Here is a 19068-nt window from a genome sequence, read left to right on the forward strand (position 1 = left end):
GAGCTTTAAAAGCTGCGATTGAACTTGTAGTTCTCAAATGTTCTGGAAGAGCATTCCAGGCGTAAGGGGCAGCCGAAGAAAATGGACGAAGCCGAGCAAGGGAAGTAGAGACCCTTGGGCAGGTGAGAAACATGGCATCAGAGGAGCGAAGAGCACGAGCGGGGCAATAGTGTGAGATGAGAGAGGAAAGATAGGAAGGAGCTAGACAGTGAAAAGCTTTGTAGGTCAACAGGAGAAGTTTATATTGGATTCTGAAGTGAATTGGAAGCCAATGAAGAGATTTCAGAAGTGGAGTAACATGGTCAGAGCGGCGAGCCAAGAAGATGATCTTAGCAGCAGCAGAATTGGGAGACAGATTTGAAGGTACAAATAGGACGACAGAGCTGGGAGGGACTCTGGAAACAAAGAGTGTTGAGAAGTATGTCAATGAGAATAAAAGAACTATTTTAAAATTTTGTGGAGGTGGTACCTAACCCCGATTAGATTGAATAAGATAAATAATCAGCATTCAGCAAACTGTTGGAGAGGATGTGGGGAAAAAGGAACATATTTACATATGTGGTGGGAATGCAAATATGTACAAAGATTATGGAAGATGGTGTTTTTGGAAATTGAAGAAATAGTGGGAATGAAGATAGAACAAACACCAAAAATTGCATTACTGTCACTATATGAAGATTTAAAATGTGGAAAAGAAATTAAAGAATTAATATCGAGTTTGCTGACTGCAGCACAATTGATGATAGCTAGGAACTGGAAGATTCAAGGGAATATTCTATTGAAGAATGGTACAAAGAAGTATGGGATATAGCCATTAATGATAAATTGACTTGTAATATTAAGTGGAGGAAAGGTATAACTAAAATAAACGAGTTTGAAGGAATTTGGAAACAGTTCCTAATATTTGTGTTTTCTAAGGGAAGTGGGAAACCGCCAGCGGAAGACAGTATGAGATTTTGGAAGCAGGAATAGATCCCGAGGTGGGGGGTGCACTTATATGTTAAGAATGATTTGATTATATTATGATATGTTATGTTATAGTTAATATCTAATCAATATATATGTATTCAACACTTACTCAACATGTATGTAGTATGTTGTTGTTCCCTTATTGTAATGGTGTATGTTTAATTATGTGGAAAAGCAATAAAAATTTATTTTTTAAAAAAAGCAGCAGCAGAATTTGCATCTATGCCTATTGACATATGCACATTTTATGCAAAATGGTGTTCTCTTTCATCCTGTTTTTGGTGATAAATGCCCGTCGACATGAATTATTATCCTGAGTTACAAGTATATATAAACACATGGTTGCAGGGAAATTGTAAGCGGTAAGATCAAAGTGAACTGAAATTCAGAAATATTAATATTGTCATAATTGTGCTGTTCAAAACGGCAAGTAAAAACAAAATACAAAATTAATGAAATTACAGCATGCATAAATTAATCCAGTAAGGCTGCATTTCTATTCATTGTCTTCCAAACAATGCCTGTGAAAGGACATAAAAACAAACAACACATGTTATGAATGAACACAGTCCAGTTTGTCCAAAGTCACATAGGTTTGTAGATTTGTCTCTGGCTATTGGGCGGTATAGAAATGAAATTAAATAAATAAATAAATGTCGGATGCCCCATTATATTATGTGAGACAAATCCGCTTTGTCTCAACTGAGATGCCAGTTGATGGCCTCTTCCATGATCAGTCTTACTCATGCACCTTGTCAGCAGGCACTGCTAGATGACAGGGTCAGGCAAATTAAATATACATATGTAATAGTAGAATAATAATGGATTTTATTATGCCTTGGTATAAAGTCCCAATTATTTTCAGCAACTACACCTGCCTTTCTAACATATATTCAATGGATCGCCTGGCCTTTGCCTACAGGTAGCTTAACTGCATGTGGGGGATGAGTGTCTCCTTTGTGTATGTGAGACATTGCTGTGCTGCTGCAGAGTGGCGGGTGGACAAGAATATTGGAGCAATACAGCTCAGACAACGCTACAGCATGAGGACGCTCCTGCTCACAACTCTGCACCATTGCAGCTGTTCTATCTATCTGAGGTGTCCTGCGAGCATATCTATCATGGTGGCTCATCCGGCATTCCGCCAATTCAGTATTCAGCCAATCCTGAAGCACACTCTGACCAGAACTGAATGGACGTCACAGTCCTTCCTCATTAAAAAAAAAAATCCACTCCAAGTTAGTCAGGATTTTCTTTGTGTCAGCAATGTAATCTCGTTAAACAATTGGGGGGTCTGAAAGCTTTGCCCAGCTGCAATTTGCCCAGAGATCTACCAGTTGATCTACCAGAGATCTACCAGCTGATCTACCACAATACCACAATACCTGATGGAACGCCTCTCCCGACATGAACCTACCCGTACACTGCGCTCAACATCTAAGGTCCTCCTCCGAGTGCCTACGAGGAAAGCTCGGAGGATGGCAACAAGGGAGAGGGCCTTTTCAGTGGTGGCCCCCCCGACTGTGGAATGATCTTCCCGATAAGGCTCGCCTGGCGCCAACGTTGTTATCTTTTCAGCGCCAGGTCAAGACCTTTCTCTTCTCCCAGGCATTTTAACAGCATTTTAACAGCATTTAATAACGTTAAGTTTGTTTTAATGGCCCCCAGAATTGTTGTTTTAAATGAATACTGTTGTTGTTTTTATACTGTTTTTATGTTTTTTAATTTTTTTGTATACTTTTAATGTCTACTATTTTTAATTGTTGTAAACCGCCCAGAGAGCTTCGGCTGGGGGGCGGTATATAAATGTAATAAAATAAATAAATAAATAAATAAATTGATACAGATCTACTTTCTACTCAGCTTTGCTTTAAGGTGCTACAAGGCTTGGGGAAAGCAACCCTATAGTCCCTCGTGAGTATCTCGGGTGCAGGAGGCAGCTGTGGATCACCTCCTTTATGCTTGTAGATAGAGTTACGTGTGTGGAGTAGAAGTTCCGATCATGGATCTTCTCTCTCCTCCTTCCCAGCTGTCATGGAAAGCTACTCTAATGAGGTTGCAATGTGACCTCATAAGGGAATTTGGAGAGGGACCACAATACTGATGGAACGCCTCTCCCGACATGAACGTACCCGTACACTCCGCTCATCATCTAAGGTCCTCCTCCGAGTGCCTCCTCCGAGGGAAGCTCGGAGGATGGCAACAAGGGAGAGGGCCTTTTCAGTGGTGGCCCCCCCAATTATGGAATGATCTCCCCGATGAGGCCCGCCTGGCGCCAACATTGTTATCTTTTCGGCGCCAGGTCAAGACATTTTTCTTCTCCCAGGCATTTAACAACATATGCTAAGTTTGTTTGTTTTTTAACATACCCCTGAACTGTTGTTGTTTAAGTGAATACTGTTGTTTTATGCTGTTGTTTTTATATTTTTGATGGTTTTAAATTTTGTATAATTTTTAATGTTCACTGTTTTTAACTTTTGTAAACCGCCCAGAGAGCTTCGGCTATGCGGTATATCAATTTAATAAATAAATAAATAAATAAATAAAAAGGAGTGTGCTGTGTGTGGGGTGGGTGGGTGGAGGCGGCTGTGATAGGCAGTATCCTCTGGGCTCTCCAGTCCCCTTTCCAGCCATCAAAAGGTAAACCAGCAAGATGGGCTCAGAGCATTTTTTTTTCATTTTAAACAGGAATGCGGGGGGAATTGCCTCTGTCCTCTTCTTGCTCTGCCTGGCAGGGCATAAGATAGGCGAAACCCTCTGAACTCAGAGCCCTCTGTCTACAGTACCAGGAGTGCAAGCGACAGTACTGCGCCCTTAAGGGATTTTAACATGACACATTTCTTGACCAGCTGATGGCGCCAAAAGGCCATCTGGTGTGCTGGATGTCAGCAACATCTGTTTACAAAGTAAAATGCTAAAGGTCTTAAACATGGTTTTTCAAATAGGCACTGCCACCATTGGAATTTCTAGAAGCAAGTCTCTCTATTTTATAACGATAAGATGCCTCAATCTTGATAGTTTGTTTTTCCCCTGCCTACATCTCTTTCAGTTGCTTTGGTTCCCAGAGAAGCAGAGGGATGGTAAAAGGAGACCTAGGTGTCTATATTGACTTCCTGTAGTCTTTGGGGAGACAGTTTATTTATTTATTTATTTATTTGCATTTCTATCTTGCCTTTTTTCCTCCAAGGGACCCAAGGCGGTGTACATAAACCTCCTCTCCATTTTATCCTCTCAACAACAACCCTGTGAACTAGGTTAGGCTGAGAGTCTGTGACTGGCCCAAAGTCATCCAGTGGGTTTCCATGGCCGCGTGGGGACCAGAAGCGACTCCGAGTCCAACACTTTAGCCACTACACCACACTGGCTCTCAGTTTATGATCCTCTTTTTGACCTATGGAACCCTAAATGGTGATGTGTCTTAGAAACATCCTCTTCTTCCCTTTCTCTTCCCAATCGGAGGTCCATTTTCACCCCCACTCCCAATCCTGCACGCCACATTGCCTCCATGTGGAACCTCTCGTGCAAGTACTGAGTCATTACTGACTCTTGGAGGGACGCCAGCTTTCACTGACGTTTTCTTGGCAGGTCTTATAGCAGGGTGGTTTGCCGTTGCCTTCCCCGGCCGTGATTATCTTTCTCCCAGCTAGCTGGGTACTCATTTTACCAACCTCGGGAGGATGGAAGGCTGAGTCGACCCGAGCCAGTTGCCTGAAACCAGCTTCCGCTGGGATCAAACTCAGGCCGTGGGGAGAGTTTCAGCTGCAGAAACTGCTGCTTTACCGCTCTGCGCCACACGAGGCTCCTCCATGTGAGTACAAAAAAATTTTCTTGTTAATGGCATCAGTGGTGGCTACGAAGCACCAAAAGGGTCAAGGTTAGCTTGTGTGCAAACAACTTTTGACTCTTTGGGCACTTCATAACTACTATGGACGCCATCGCTTCCTGGCCCATTTTTTGTTTCTTACTAAATTTGGGGGCTGCGGGGCCTCTGGCCCATAGTTCCCACGTTGGCCACCCCTGCTCCAAAGCATTGTGGAAAATTAAACAGGTGTCTAGATTCTGCTGCCCAGGACTGCTTGGAGTACTGCCACCGTGGCTGTGGAAGCCCACCAGAAAAAAAAAAAAATCCCAGGGTCAACTCAAACCTGGAGCCAAGCCTGTTCCAGGTAGCCTCATGTTCCCAATGAAGGAAACACAAGAAGCAAGATGACTTTTGTGCTGCTAGAAATGTTTAGTACGGTCTTTAAAATGTGTTCTGCCTTTTGGCTGGCAGGCTCACGTTTTTCAGGCTGTGAGAGTTTGTTTGAGGTTGCTTTTATCAGAGATTGTTTTTCCATTTGCAATCAGTGCCCTTGGCCTTCAGAATGTGATATAATATAAACATGGCATCCATGCATATTTCTTCCATTCTTTATTTTAAATATTTTGGTGCTGCCCTTCCATGCCCAGCTCAGTTTACATCCCATGGAAAAAGACAGAAATAACGGTGAAGTTGTAGAGCCAGAGCTCATGGGGATGCAATTTTCCCTGTTCCCTCTGAGCCTAGCTGCAACCACGGTGCCTGGGTCCAGCTCCAGCTGAGAGCCCCCTCCCTCCTGCTACCAACTGTCTCTGCAGAGGCCACCAGTGAGGGAGGAAGCAGCAGCCAGGCCCCTCTCCACCGTGCCTGGGTCCAGCTCCAGCTGAGAGCCCCCTCCCTCCTGCTACCAACTGTCTCTGCAGAGGCCACCAGTGAGGGAGGAAGCAGCAGCCAGGCCCCTCTCCACCATGCCTGGGTCCAGCTCCAGCTGAGAGCCCCCTCCCTCCTGCTACCAACTGTCTCTGCAGAGGCCACCAGTGAGGGAGGAAGCAGCAGCCAGGCCCCTCTCCACCATGCCTGGGTCCAGCTCCAGCTGAGAGCCCCCTCCCTCCTGCTACCAACTGTCTCTGCAGAGGCCACCAGTGAGGGAGGAAGCAGCAGCCAGGCCCCTCTCCACCATGCCTGGGTCCAGCTCCAGCTGAGAGCCCCCTCCCTCCTGCTACCAACTGTCTCTGCAGAGGCCACCAGTGAGGGAGGAAGCAGCAGCCAGGCACCTCTCCACCATGCCTGGGTCCAGCTCCAGCTGAGAGCCCCCTCCCTCCTGCTACCAACTGTCTCTGCAGAGGCCACCAGTGAGGGAGGAAGCAGCAGCCAGGCCCCTCTCCACCGTGCCTGGGTCCAGCTCCAGCTGAGGGCCCCCTCCCTCCTGCTACCAACTGTCTCTGCAGAGGCCACCAGTGAGGGAGGAAGCAGCAGCCAGGCCCCTCTCCACCATGCCTGGGTCCAGCTCCAGCTGAGAGCCCCCTCCCTCCTGCTACCAACTGTCTCTGCAGAGGCCACCAGTGAGGGAGGAAGCAGCAGCCAGGCCCCTCTCCACCGTGCCTGGGTCCAGCTCCAGCTGAGAGCCCCCTCCCTCCTGCTACCAACTGTCTCTGCAGAGGCCACCAGTGAGGGAGGAAGCAGCAGCCAGGCACCTCTCCACCATGCCTGGGTCCAGCTCCAGCTGAGAGCCCCCTCCCTCCTGCTACCAACTGTCTCTGCAGAGGCCACCAGTGAGGGAGGAAGCAGCAGCCAGGCCCCTCTCCACCATGCCTGGGTCCAGCTCCAGCTGAGAGCCCCCTCCCTCCTGCTACCAACTGTCTCTGCAGAGGCCACCAGTGAGGGAGGAAGCAGCAGCCAGGCCCCTCTCCACCGTGCCTGGGTCCAGCTCCAGCTGAGGGCCCCCTCCCTCCTGCTACCAACTGTCTCTGCAGAGGCCACCAGTGAGGGAGGAAGCAGCAGCCAGGCCCCTCTCCACCATGCCTGGGTCCAGCTCCAGCTGAGAGCCCCCTCCCTCCTGCTACCAACTGTCTCTGCAGAGGCCACCAGTGAGGGAGGAAGCAGCAGCCAGGCCCCTCTCCACCATGCCTGGGTCCAGCTCCAGCTGAGAGCCCCCTCCCTCCTGCTACCAACTGTCTCTGCAGAGGCCACCAGTGAGGGAGGAAGCAGCAGCCAGGCACCTCTCCACCATGCCTGGGTCCAGCTCCAGCTGAGAGCCCCCTCCCTCCTGCTACCAACTGTCTCTGCAGAGGCCACCAGTGAGGGAGGAAGCAGCAGCCAGGCCCCTCTCCACCATGCCTGGGTCCAGCTCCAGCTGAGAGCCCCCTCCCTCCTGCTACCAACTGTCTCTGCAGAGGCCACCAGTGAGGGAGGAAGCAGCAGCCAGGCACCTCTCCACCATGCCTGGGTCCAGCTCCAGCTGAGAGCCCCCTCCCTCCTGCTACCAACTGTCTCTGCAGAGGCCACCAGTGAGGGAGGAAGCAGCAGCCAGGCCCCTCTCCACCATGCCTGGGTCCAGCTCCAGCTGAGAGCCCCCTCCCTCCTGCTACCAACTGTCTCTGCAGAGGCCACCAGTGAGGGAGGAAGCAGCAGCCAGGCACCTCTCCACCATGCCTGGGTCCAGCTCCAGCTGAGAGCCCCCTCCCTCCTGCTACCAACTGTCTCTGCAGAGGCCACCAGTGAGGGAGGAAGCAGCAGCCAGGCCCCTCTCCACCATGCCTGGGTCCAGCTCCAGCTGAGGGCCCCCTCCCTCCTGCTACCAACTGTCTCTGCAGAGGCCACCAGTGAGGGAGGAAGCAGCAGCCAGGCCCCTCTCCACCATGCCTGGGTCCAGCTCCAGCTGAGGGCCCCCTCCCTCCTGCTACCAACTGTCTCTGCAGAGGCCACCAGTGAGGGAGGAAGCAGCAGCCAGGCACCTCTCCACCATGCCTGGGTCCAGCTCCAGCTGAGGGCCCCCTCCCTCCTGCTACCAACTGTCTCTGCAGAGGCCACCAGTGAGGGAGGAAGCAGCAGCCAGGCACCTCTCCACCATGCCTGGGTCCAGCTCCAGCTGAGAGCCCCCTCCCTCCTGTTGTCACCTGTAACTGCTGAACTTTGCAACTAAGATTGTAGTGCCTGAATTTGCTTTCCTTTTCCCCCTCCTCCTCCTCCTCCCTCCCAATCCCCTTTCCTTTTGTGTCATGTCTTTTAGATTGTAAGCCTGTGGGCAGGGACTGTCAAGAAATACTTTTGTAAGCCGCCGTGAGAGCCTTTTTTGGCTGAATGGCGGCATAAAAATCCTTAAATAATAAACTCTCACAGCAGCTCAGGTGAAATGAATTTTTCCTACCACAACATAGCGTTCCCTATTGTAATGCAAAGTATTTGAGTGGGTTGAACTTGAATGGGCACATTAGCTTTACAAAAGACAGCAGACTGAGCGTACAGACACACAGCTCAGCTGAACACAGTTTTCCCCGCTACAGTGAGATGTATTATCTTTCTGCTCAAATTCACACATATGAATATAAGATGATTCATGCTGGATCAGACTGAGGGTCCATCTAGTCCAGCATTCTCTTTACACAGTGGCCAAGCAGCTGCCCACAAACTGGACGTGAGTGCAATAGCACCTTCCCACCCATGTTCCCCAGCAATAGGTGTACCAAGGCATACTGACTCTGATATGGGAGGTAGCATATAGCCATCCAGTCTAGTATCTATTAACAGCCTTTTTCCTCCATGAATTTGTTTAACATCTGTTTTGAAGCCATCCAAATTGGTGGCCACCACTGCGTCTTATGTAAGTGAATTCCATCGTTTATGTGCTGTCTGAAGTCCTTCCTTTTATTTGGCCTCAATCTCCCACCAATCAGCTTCATGGAATGACCCCCACTGGGTTCTACTATTATGAGAGAGGGAGAAAAATCCTAGCAGTGGAAAACTGCTAGAATTGGTTTATTGATATCGGTCAACACAACCACCTGCATTTCAAATGCTCCTTGTGGTCCTGGCTATGGGGAAGGCCATGATAAGAATCCACACTTCAAATGTACCTCTACACCAGGGCTGTGGATGATTTGCTTTCACACCATCCTAGAGACTTTTCCAGACATGATGGAGATGGCTTTGCTGATGGACACTTACACACCTCATACTGTATGTGGGAGGAAGCTGCAGGGTTCATTTCTTGTTTCTCCAAATATACAGCTGTTCTTAGACTAGGGATATCCTCCATATGTTGGAATCCAACTCCCATAAGGCCCAGCCAGCATGGCCAATGGTCAGGGATAATGGGAGTTGTGGTCTAAGAACATCCTGGTAGCCACAAGTCACCCATCCCCACCTACCATATACCTTTGAATATTCTGAAATACAAACCCAGAGATCACTATCAGAAGCATTGTTGTCATTTTCTAGTTGGCTTCCCCACCCCCTTTTATTTTGACCTGATCATGGCCCTATACGTTCCTAGAATGAACAAAGTCGGTATTCATCTCTGGCAACTTCCAAACACATCAGCTATGGTTCAGTGTTCCTTTTCATCACAGAATAGAATTTTATGTTCCAAAGGAAGTTGCCTTTCACTGGAACATGCAAATGTGACCAAATAAGTCTCTTGATCGGACCAGATGCATGAGAAGGGAGTTAAATCTATTGACTGATGATGAGTTCGATGCATTCAAGAAGTTTCTGAACAAAGCTGTGACAAATGACAACAAGAAAGCAAGAAGGTTGTTAGATAGTTATTTTTTTAAAACCACTAAAGTGCCCAGATTGTGAGCATCTCTACATTAAGGAAAACTGCTGTTTTTCTGGGGCTTTTGTGCTTTCTAGTTCTTTGGCACAATTATTATGGCCTGCATTACATGGAAGGAGAAGGGCAACCACATGCTTTGAATTGAATATTTCCCTTCTGTTCAGTTCTATTGAGGAAATGTTATCTAATGGAGGAAGATCCTACTGTTTCCTGGCTATTACCACTTTAAAAGTGGTTATTTTCATAGTGGAATTTCCAGAGGATTCAGCAGGAGATGTCCTGGTCATTGATGACATCATGTAATTGACCAGAAAACTTTAATGAGTGACCAATCATGAGCATGCAATGAATCTCTCATTTAGAGGAGGCGTAATTGTGCATCTGAAGCATATGATGAATTGGATTGTCTGATTAATTGGAGCGTCTGATCAAGTGTGTGTGTGTGTGTGTGTGTGTGTACGAGCGTGTGCTGCATGGCACCATACTAAGAAAAAAAGGGGGGTTACAGAGCAATCCTGTACTCACCATCACATCAAGTTGCAGATACATCCTTCTTGTTTAAATTCAAGCTAACTTTAATTAAACATTGTTAATGTCTAATGAAATGGTTATGACTATAATAATCCCATTTCCCCTCCCCCCTATGGTGCCATAGAGCACTCTCACACACATACATACACAATTTTGATCCTGGGGTGGGTGGGTGGGACAGACTGCTGCTCTTCCAATTCACAGTTCTGACTAAACTTAGCCACTGCTTTCTAATGACTAATGCAATCTTTTCCAACCTGGTGCCCCCAAGATGACTGCAACCCACAACATCCTCAGCAAGTCTGTCTAATGGCCATGTGACTGGAGATGATGGGAGTTGTAGTGCAACACATCTGGAGGGCACCAGGTTGGGAATGGCCAGCCTAACTTATACCTTTATGTTTAGTATGAAAAAGCTGGTGTTGCATAGTGGCTAAGGGTACAATCCGATGCATGCTTAGACAGAACAAAGTCCTACAACTCCCTGTGTTCCCTCTGTCATGAATTCTCTGGGTGGTCTTAGGCAAGCCACTCTCTGTCTCTCTCTCTGCCTCAGTTCTCCCATCTGAAATATGGGGATAATATTGATTATAGGGCCCTCCAGATCTTTTAGACATCATCCTCATTAGCACAGATTCCAGTAGCACATATATACCGATATCATCCCACACCACCAGTGAGATCTGCTATGGTTACAGTGGCTGTGGATGATGGGAGTTGTATTCCAACACATTTGGAGGACACCAGGTTAGGGAGGGGTGCTTGTAAGGATTATAATGAAATATAACATGATGTTCTTTGGACACTTGAAAGTGCTCTAGAACAGGGGTAGGCAGAAAGTAGATAAGGCTCTATTATTATTATTATTATTATTATTTATTTATATAGCACCATCAATGTACATGGTGCTGTACAGATAACACAGTAAATAGCAAGACCCTGGTGAACATCAGCTTAAAAGAATCAGTCTCCCATCTCTCACAAGGAAGAACATATCTTCTAAAATTATGTCTACTGCAACACACCCCGAAGAACATAAAAACATAAGAAGAGCCATGCTGGATCAGACCAAGGGTCTAGCTAGTCCAGTTCACTGTGGGAAACCCTAAGTAGAACTTGAGTGCAATAGCACCATCCCGCCCATGTTCCCCAGCATACTGCCTCTGATACTGAAGGGATGCAAGGCATGGGAGGGATACAAGTTGAAGATGATGACGTCTGGAGCCCCAGTGAAATTCTGTGAATGAGATGGTGAGATAAAAGCCCCCAAATCCAGCAAGGACGGAAAGAGTGGAACAGCCGTGCAATGTTTCAGCAGGTGTGGACAGGAAAAAATGCAATTGAGTCGGGGATGGGTTTGTCTCTGGGGAAGATGGAAGATGAGTTGTGGATGCTCTGCATGAGCACATAAGAAGGGCCATGCTGGATCAGACTAAGGGTCCATCTAGTTGGGCATTATGTTCAGACAATGGCCAGCCAGCTGCCCACAGGGAACCTACAAGCATAACATGAGTGCATCAGCACCTTCCTGCCTAGGTGCCCCAGCAACTGCTGTATTTTGCCTCTGATACTAGAGGTAGCACATAGCCATCAGGGCTAGTAGCCGTTGATAGCTTTCTCCTCCATGAATTTATCTAATCCCCCTTTAAAGCCATCCAAATTTGTGGCCATCTCCACAACCTGTGGTAGTGAATTCCATCGTTTAACTTTGCACTGTGTGAAGAAGTGCTTCCTTTTATCTGTCTTGAATCTCCCACCCATCCACTTCATTGGATGACCCCCCTGCCCGGTTCTCATGTGTGAAAATGAAAGGGGGGAAAGAGGGTGTATGTTTGTGTCAAGGAGAGTGTTTGTGCAAGAGAGAGGGGGTGTATGTTTGTGTGAGTGGCCATACGTGTTTGAGAGACAGAGAATGTGTGTGTACTTGTGTGCTTGTGTATGTGCATGAACTAGAGAGAGAGAAGGAAGGGGAGAAAGAGTGAGAGAGAGAGTGAGAAAGTGTGTGTGTGTGTAAGAGTGAGACTGAAAGAGAGAGGAGGAGGAGGGCATCTGTCTATGTGTGTGAGTGTGTGTGAGAGAGAGAGCATGAGAAAGAGTGTGCGTGTGTACTTGTGTGAGAGAGAAAGAGTGAGACTGAAAGAGAGAGAGAGAGAAGGAGGGTGTCTCTGTGAGTGAGAGAGCATGAGAAAGAGACTGTATGGGTGAGTGTAGTGTGTGAGAAAGTGAGACTGAAAGAGAGAGGAGGGTGTGTGTGTGTGAGAGAGAGAGAGCATGAAAAAAAGACTGCATGACTTTGTGTGAGTATAGGTGTGTGAGAGAGAAAAAGGGAGACTGAACGAGAGAGAGGAGGGTGTGTGTGAGAGAAAGAGAGAGAGAACACAAGAAAGTGTGTGTGTGCGTGTGTGTGTGTTCTTCTGTGTGTGAGAAAGAGTGAGACTTAAAGACAGAGAGGAGTGTGTGAGTGTGTGTGAGAGAGAGAGATCACGAGAAAGAAACTGTCTCTCTCTGTGTGTGTGTACTTCTGTGTGTGAGAGAGAAAGAGTGAGACTGAAAGAGAGAGAGGAAGAGTGTGTGTGTGTGTGTGTGTGTGTGTGTGTGTGTGAGAGAGAGAGAGAGAGAGAGAGAGAGAGAGAGAAAGAGCGCGCACGAGAAAGAGACTCTGTGTGTGTGTACTTCTGTGTGTGAGAGAGAAAGAGTGAGACTGAAAGAGAGAGGAGGAGGGTGTCTGTGTGTGTGTGTGTGAGAGAGAGAGAGACTGTGTGTGTGTGTACTTCTGTGAGAGAGAGAGAGAGAAAGAGTGAGACTGAAAGAGAGAGAGGAGGAGGGTGTCTGTGTCTGTGTGTGTGTGTGTGTGTGTGTGTGAGAGAGAGAGAGAGAGAGAGAGAGAGAGAGAGAGAGAGAGAGAGAGAGAGAGACTCTGTGTGTGTGTACTTCTGTGAGAGAGAGAGAGAGAAAGAGTGAGACTGAAAGAGAGAGAGGAGGGTGTCTGTGTGTGTGTGTGTGTGAGAGAGAGAGAGAGAGAGAGAGAGGGAGGGAGGGAGGGAGGGAGGGCGGAGGGAGGTTCGGCCATACGCTGAGCTCCCAGACTTCGGCACAGTCCCCCCTCCCTCCCTTTCCCCTCCCACCCCTCAGCGCCCCTCAGCGCCGCCACCGCGTTTGTTTCGCGTGATTTCTCCGCCGGCTGCCTGGAGTCAGCCCCGCGCCCCGGCCGGCCGGTCCCCCGCCTCCTTCCCTCCGAGGCCAGCCAGCAGCGCCCGCGGGTGGGGGAACCCCCTCGCCTGGCGATTGGCTCCTCCGCGGCGGAGCCCGTGGCCGGGAAAGGCTCGGCGGCTCGGGCCAATCGGGGCGCGGCGGGACTGGCGCGGTTGGAGCCGCCAGCGGCGGCGGGGCTGGCGCGGGGCTGCTGCTGTTGTCCTGCCTGGCGTTGGCGCGGGAGCGGGAGCGGCGGGCGGAGGCAGGCGAGGCTCGCGGGCGCCGGCGCCGCTTCGACGATGCGCTCCGGGCTCCGCGCGCCCGGGCTGCTACTCCAGCTGATCCAGCTGCTGCGATGCCTGGGTTTCTCGCCTGCCAGCGGCCAGACGGGTAAGTGGGAAAGTAGCAGCAGCAGCGGCGGCGGCGGCGAGATCTGGGCTGGGAAACTCGCGCGGGTGGGATCTGGGAGAAGAAGTTGAGTTCCCTAAGGAATGCCACAGGGAGGGGGTGGAGGCTGGTGGCTCCGATGTCAGTGGGGCTGTGCATCCTCTCTGGGTTTCCTTCAGAACCAGCCAGAACTCTAAAGGAGCTCTCCAAAGTGCTGAATCCTAGACCCAAACGGGTTCAGCATCTTGGATAGCTCTTCTAGAATCCTGACTGAAACCCAGAGCTGATGCATCAGAGCCACCAGCCCGCACTGCAGAACAGTCGCTCCTCCATCCCCAAACGTTTCGGACGCCAGTGGCTACTTGAAGGAAAGGAAAAGCACTTTGCATTTTATTTCTTATTTAGTTGTTACTTGTATATCCTCCAAAGAGCCCAGCCTGGTGTATGTAGTCCTAGTTTCCCTCTCCATTTCAACCTCATAACAACAACAACCCTGTGAGGTGGGGCTAGGCTGGGAGTCATTGATTGGCCCAAAGTCACCCATTGAGCTTCATGACTGTGTGGGGGCTAGAACCCGGATCTCCTGAGTCCTAGTTCAATACTCTAACAACTACACCACACTTTGTAACGGCAGTGTGTGTGTGTGTGTTAAACGGTCCTAAAACAGGAGAGAAAAAGTTCCCAGGTGCCTGAAAAAAACCTTTATTCTGCCCAATGCATTTCAGAAAGACATTTCCTTCCTCGGGGGCTGCTTACTTTACTCTAAATGTGTGGAAAAGAATCCTTCCAATGCTGCTTCTGACTTAAAATGTACCTGTTTTAAATAGACCTCAGAAGAAAGCTGTCTTCCTACATGCCCTTACCTGAAAGAGCGCGCACTTCAAATCATTAGGATGGACTTCAGAGGAAATATAGACTCAGGGTGCAATCCTATGCATGTTTAGACAGAAAAAAGTCTTACAGCTCTCAGCATTCCCCTGCCAGCCATGCATAGGATAACACCCTTCCTCATCCTTTGAGTAGGCTCTCTGAAACGAATGGGGTTTAAGTTATTCTCGTGACTAACTTAATTCCTATTGATTTCAACAGGTCTGTTTTAGGTGTGACCAAGTCTGGATAAGTTGCATAATGTTTTAGGATGAGAGTGCTAGTGTGAAATGCACCTTTATTACCCTTTTCAGAAATAAAACCTGTGAGAACAAGAGTTGTATCCAAGGTTGGCCCTCCTTAGTGTAGACCTATTGAAATAAATGCAACAAGTTAGATTAACAGTAGATATAATCAATTGGATATCACCCAAAGCTCCCCTTTCCTCTGAAATGCACTTTGCCTCATCTCAGCATTTCCAGAATTATTTATTTTATTTACTATTACATTTTATGAATGTCCTTGGGCACCTATCAGTTGAGCTGTGAGAGGGCAGGAGCAGAAAAGAGAGAGAGAGACACCCTCCTGAATTAGTGGTACCTGAGCCCAACAGGCAAAGCCCCACATCCTGGAAGATTCCATAAGAGCAAAAAAAGGGGGGTGCAGCACTGAGAGGGGAAGTTGAATGAAAAAGCCTCAATTGGCATTTAAGAAACAGCTGGCCACTTTAGAGCAGGTGTGTGGAAACCTCTTTCAGCCCCAGGCTACACTGTAAGGGTGGTCAAGGCCAAAGGCAAAAAGGGTGTGGTGACAAATACAAAAAAGAAATCTCTGCAGCTTAAAGCTCTTACTGTCTACAAAAATTTCAGAATAGGTATTTCAGCCTATTATTATTATTATTATTATTATTATTATTATTATTATTATTATTATTTACCACTCAATTATCTAACACAGATTCCAGAGCAGTGAACAAAAGTGTATAAACAGTAAAAGAAAGCTTTAAAAAGCAAATTAAAATTGTTCAATTTAAAAACAAAGGAACCAGAAAAACAGTAGCTAGTCAGTTGAGGAAGGCTTCTCGAAAGCAGCCTAGTGTTGTCACCTGGCTGACCTCTAGGGGCAGGGAGTTCCACAGAGAAGGGGCCACCACACTAAAGGCTCTTCTTCTGGTGGATTCCAACTGGGCTACACCCCCACCTGGGACCACCCGGAGCATGTGTTCAGTGATCGGGCAGGTTGGTAATGGAGAAGGCACTCTCTCAGGTGTCCTGGTCCCAAGTCATTTAGGGCTTTTAGAATGAGGAAGGCTGTTCAACAACAGCTGGAGAACCACCAGTTCCCTGCCTCTGCACTACAGACAGATCCTGCCATTTATAACTACAGGATAAATAAAACAAAAAACTCCTGAATCCCCTCAAAGTTTGATGCTGACATCTAGCAACCAGAATTGTGTTCTTCATTGGCAAACTCCAGCACCAAAACAAGAGTTTGTGGGAATCCAAAAGAGTTAGGATGCGATCATATACACACTTTTTTTCAGGGAGTAAGCTCCATTGAAAACAACAGCACTTACTTCTGAGTAGACATGCAGGGTATTGCACTGTAAGGGCCCAATCCTATGCATGTTTAGACAGGAAAAAGCTGCACTGGCTGGTGCATGCTGGGAGTTGTTTTTTTCTGTCTAAACATGCATATAATTGCACCCTAAGGGATTTATTGTGATCCTGAAAGCTTATGCCAGCCTTTCCCAACTTGACACCCTCCAGATGTTTTACACTACAACTCCCATTAGCCTGAATGCACCAGGCTAGCGTAAGGGAAACAGAGAAAAATGCAAAACTCTCTCCTCCAAAACCTTGCTGTTGCCTCCCAGCATCTGCTGCCTCACTCTGCCTAATGGTAGGACTGGCCCTGCCTGTTGTTATGCAAAGTATTTTGGGGTGGCTTGGTCTTGAGTGGGCAATTAAGGCCCAGTAGTTTTACAAAAGACCTGTTCCTGGCGGAGAAGAACACTGGTAGAACTGGTTTGTTGATATGGATCAACGCAGCTGCCTGCATTTTTACTTTCCTTGGTGGTGTGGCTATGGGGAAAATCATGATTAGTGCATGCATCTCAGAATGTGCCACTACATCACTGCTGTGACCAGGTGACTCATGTACCTGCTTAACCTGCTGTCCAGATGCTAACTGTTGATGGGCAAACTCAAGGCTGCCTGCTTTTCTTTCTTATGGTCCCTTAGCTTTAAACTGGGCTTATTATTATTATTATTATTATTATTATTATTATTATTATTATTTATTTATATAGCACCATCAATGTACATGGTGCTGTACAGAGTAAAACAGTAAATAGCAAGACCCTGCCGCATAGGCTTACATTCTAATAAAATCATAATAAAACAATAAGGAGAATGCAAACAGGCACAGGGTAGGGTAAACAGGCACTGGGTAGGGTAAAACTAACAGTATACAGTCAGAACAAAATCAAGTTTTAACAGCTTTAGGAATAAGAAAAGTTTTTAGCTGAGCTTTAAAAGCTGAGGTTGAACTTGTAGTTCTCAAATGTTCTGGAAGAGCGTTCCAGGCGTAAGGGGCAGCAGAAGAAAATGGACGAAGCCGGGCAAGGGAAGTAGAGACCCTTGGGCAGGCGAGAAACATGGCATCAGAGGAGCGAAGAGCACGAGCAGGGCAATAGTGTGAGATGAGAGACGAGAGATAGGAAGGAGCTAGACAGTGAAAAGCTTTGTAGGTGAACAGGAGAAGTTTATATTGGATTCTGAAGTGAATTGGAAGCCAATGAAGAGATTTCAGAAGTGGAGTTACATGGTCAGAGCGGCGAGCCAAGAAGATGATCTTGGCGGCAGAGTGGTGGACAGAGACCAGCGGACTGATGTGAGACGAAGGAAGGCCAGAGAGAAGAAGGTTGCAGTAGTCCAACCGAGAAATAACCAATGCATGAACAAGAGTCTTGGCAGAAGAGACAGACAAAAATAATCGAATCCTGGCAATATTATACAGGAAAAAACGACAGGATTTAGCTACTGTCTCAATATGAGGAATAAAGGAGAGCGAGGAATCAAATATAAAGCCAAGACTACGAGCTTCCTTGACTGGAGTAAGTGTAACATCATTGACAGTAAGAGAGAATGAGAGATGGGGAGAAGGTTTAGGAGGAAAAACAAGCAATTCAGGGACTGGGCTGCCCTTCAAATACAGAACTGTACTATGTAAAGTAGGATACAAGCCCACCCTAGTAAGATGAGGTTGCATTCCTGAAAATCAGGCATGTAATTTGGGGGTGTTCTCCAATTTGATGCTTTCATTGGAGCAACAAGTGATAGCAGTAGCCAAGAGTGTCTTTTACCAGCTTTAGCTGGTCCACCAATAGTGGTCCAATCTGAAGAAAGCGGACTCACAACAGTTAAAGCTGCAGGAGCTATACTAGAGTGACCAGATTTAAAAGAGGGCAGGGCTCCTGCAGCTTTAAATGTTGTGATGAAGAGGAAATTTCACCAGGTTCTGCAAGCATACAAATGACACCTGCTGAAATTCCCTTTTCAATACAACTGTTAAAGAACCAGGAGCCCTGTCCTCCTTTTCATAGGGTCACCCTAATCAATAAGAAACATTCGATTGACATGTACCAGGAACAGGGCCTCAATGGTGGCGGTGCCACACCAATGGAACTCTTTGCTCTGGGAAATATGTGGAAAACAATAGAAGTTTTTAAAAAACATCTTTATTCCAGTCCACAGGGGTTTTTTTTTCTAATTGCTGGGATTATTGATTTACTTTCCCTCCATTTGTGTATTGTGGTTTTAATTGGAGGAATATATTTTATGATCATTTATGTTTTTATGAAATTTCATGCATCGCCTCGGGAGGGTAGTTTTACCCTGAAAGGTGGTTTATAATCCACTGAATAAATAAATAAAATTAAAATACAAGAGGATACAAGTCCAGAGGGTTTTTAGATGAATGGTGTTAAGTAGAGGGACCACCATGTAAAAGTACTCTAGGTTTCTGCATATTTTATTACCTAGGCAGAAGTGGGAACTTTGGCAGATACTGCTTCACCATTGTGGCATGACAAGCTCCACTGGCTGCTGTTTCCTCTTCAACAAAACTGTTAAAGACATGGGAGCCCTGATACAGCGGGCAAAACTTCTGAACTATATTTGTTTTTAGCAGCTTTGATTCTATTGTTTAGGACTCAATCCAGATTGGGGTTGTCTCTCCCACAATATATTCTTGGTTGCAGACCAAGCAAAGGTGGGGGGGGCAGGACAGGACTGGGGTCAGACTGTCCTTAAGAGCCCCTAAGGCTGCAATCCTACACACACTTATCTGGGAGTAAGTGCCATCAAACTCAGCATGGCTTACGTCTGAGTTGACGTGCTGGATTGCATGACATGAATGTTAAACCCCAGATTGTACCTTCAATTAGGTGGCCTTGAGTGAAATCTTCAAGCCCTCCCTTAGCTCTTCTCCCCACCTCCAGTTTTAGCTGAATTTTGTACCCCTTTAGCCTCCAAAAGGGAAC

The 19068-nt window shown here is 47.3% G+C and overlaps 1 protein-coding gene across 1 annotated transcript in view; it reads left to right on the plus strand.

The window, feature by feature from the left end:
• Positions 1-12273: 12273 nt before the first annotated feature.
• LOC134408332 (discoidin, CUB and LCCL domain-containing protein 1-like) overlaps positions 12274-19068 on the plus strand; it is a 56689-nt gene continuing 49894 nt past the window's right edge. The window contains exons 1-2 of the mRNA XM_063140586.1: positions 12274-12277; positions 13209-13658. Of these exons, the coding sequence (XP_062996656.1) occupies positions 12274-12277; positions 13209-13658 (454 nt within the window). The remainder of the gene's footprint in view (positions 12278-13208; positions 13659-19068) is intronic.

The sequence above is a fragment of the Elgaria multicarinata genome, chromosome 13, assembly GCF_023053635.1.
Source record: "Elgaria multicarinata webbii isolate HBS135686 ecotype San Diego chromosome 13, rElgMul1.1.pri, whole genome shotgun sequence".
Lineage (NCBI taxonomy): Eukaryota > Metazoa > Chordata > Lepidosauria > Squamata > Anguidae > Elgaria > Elgaria multicarinata.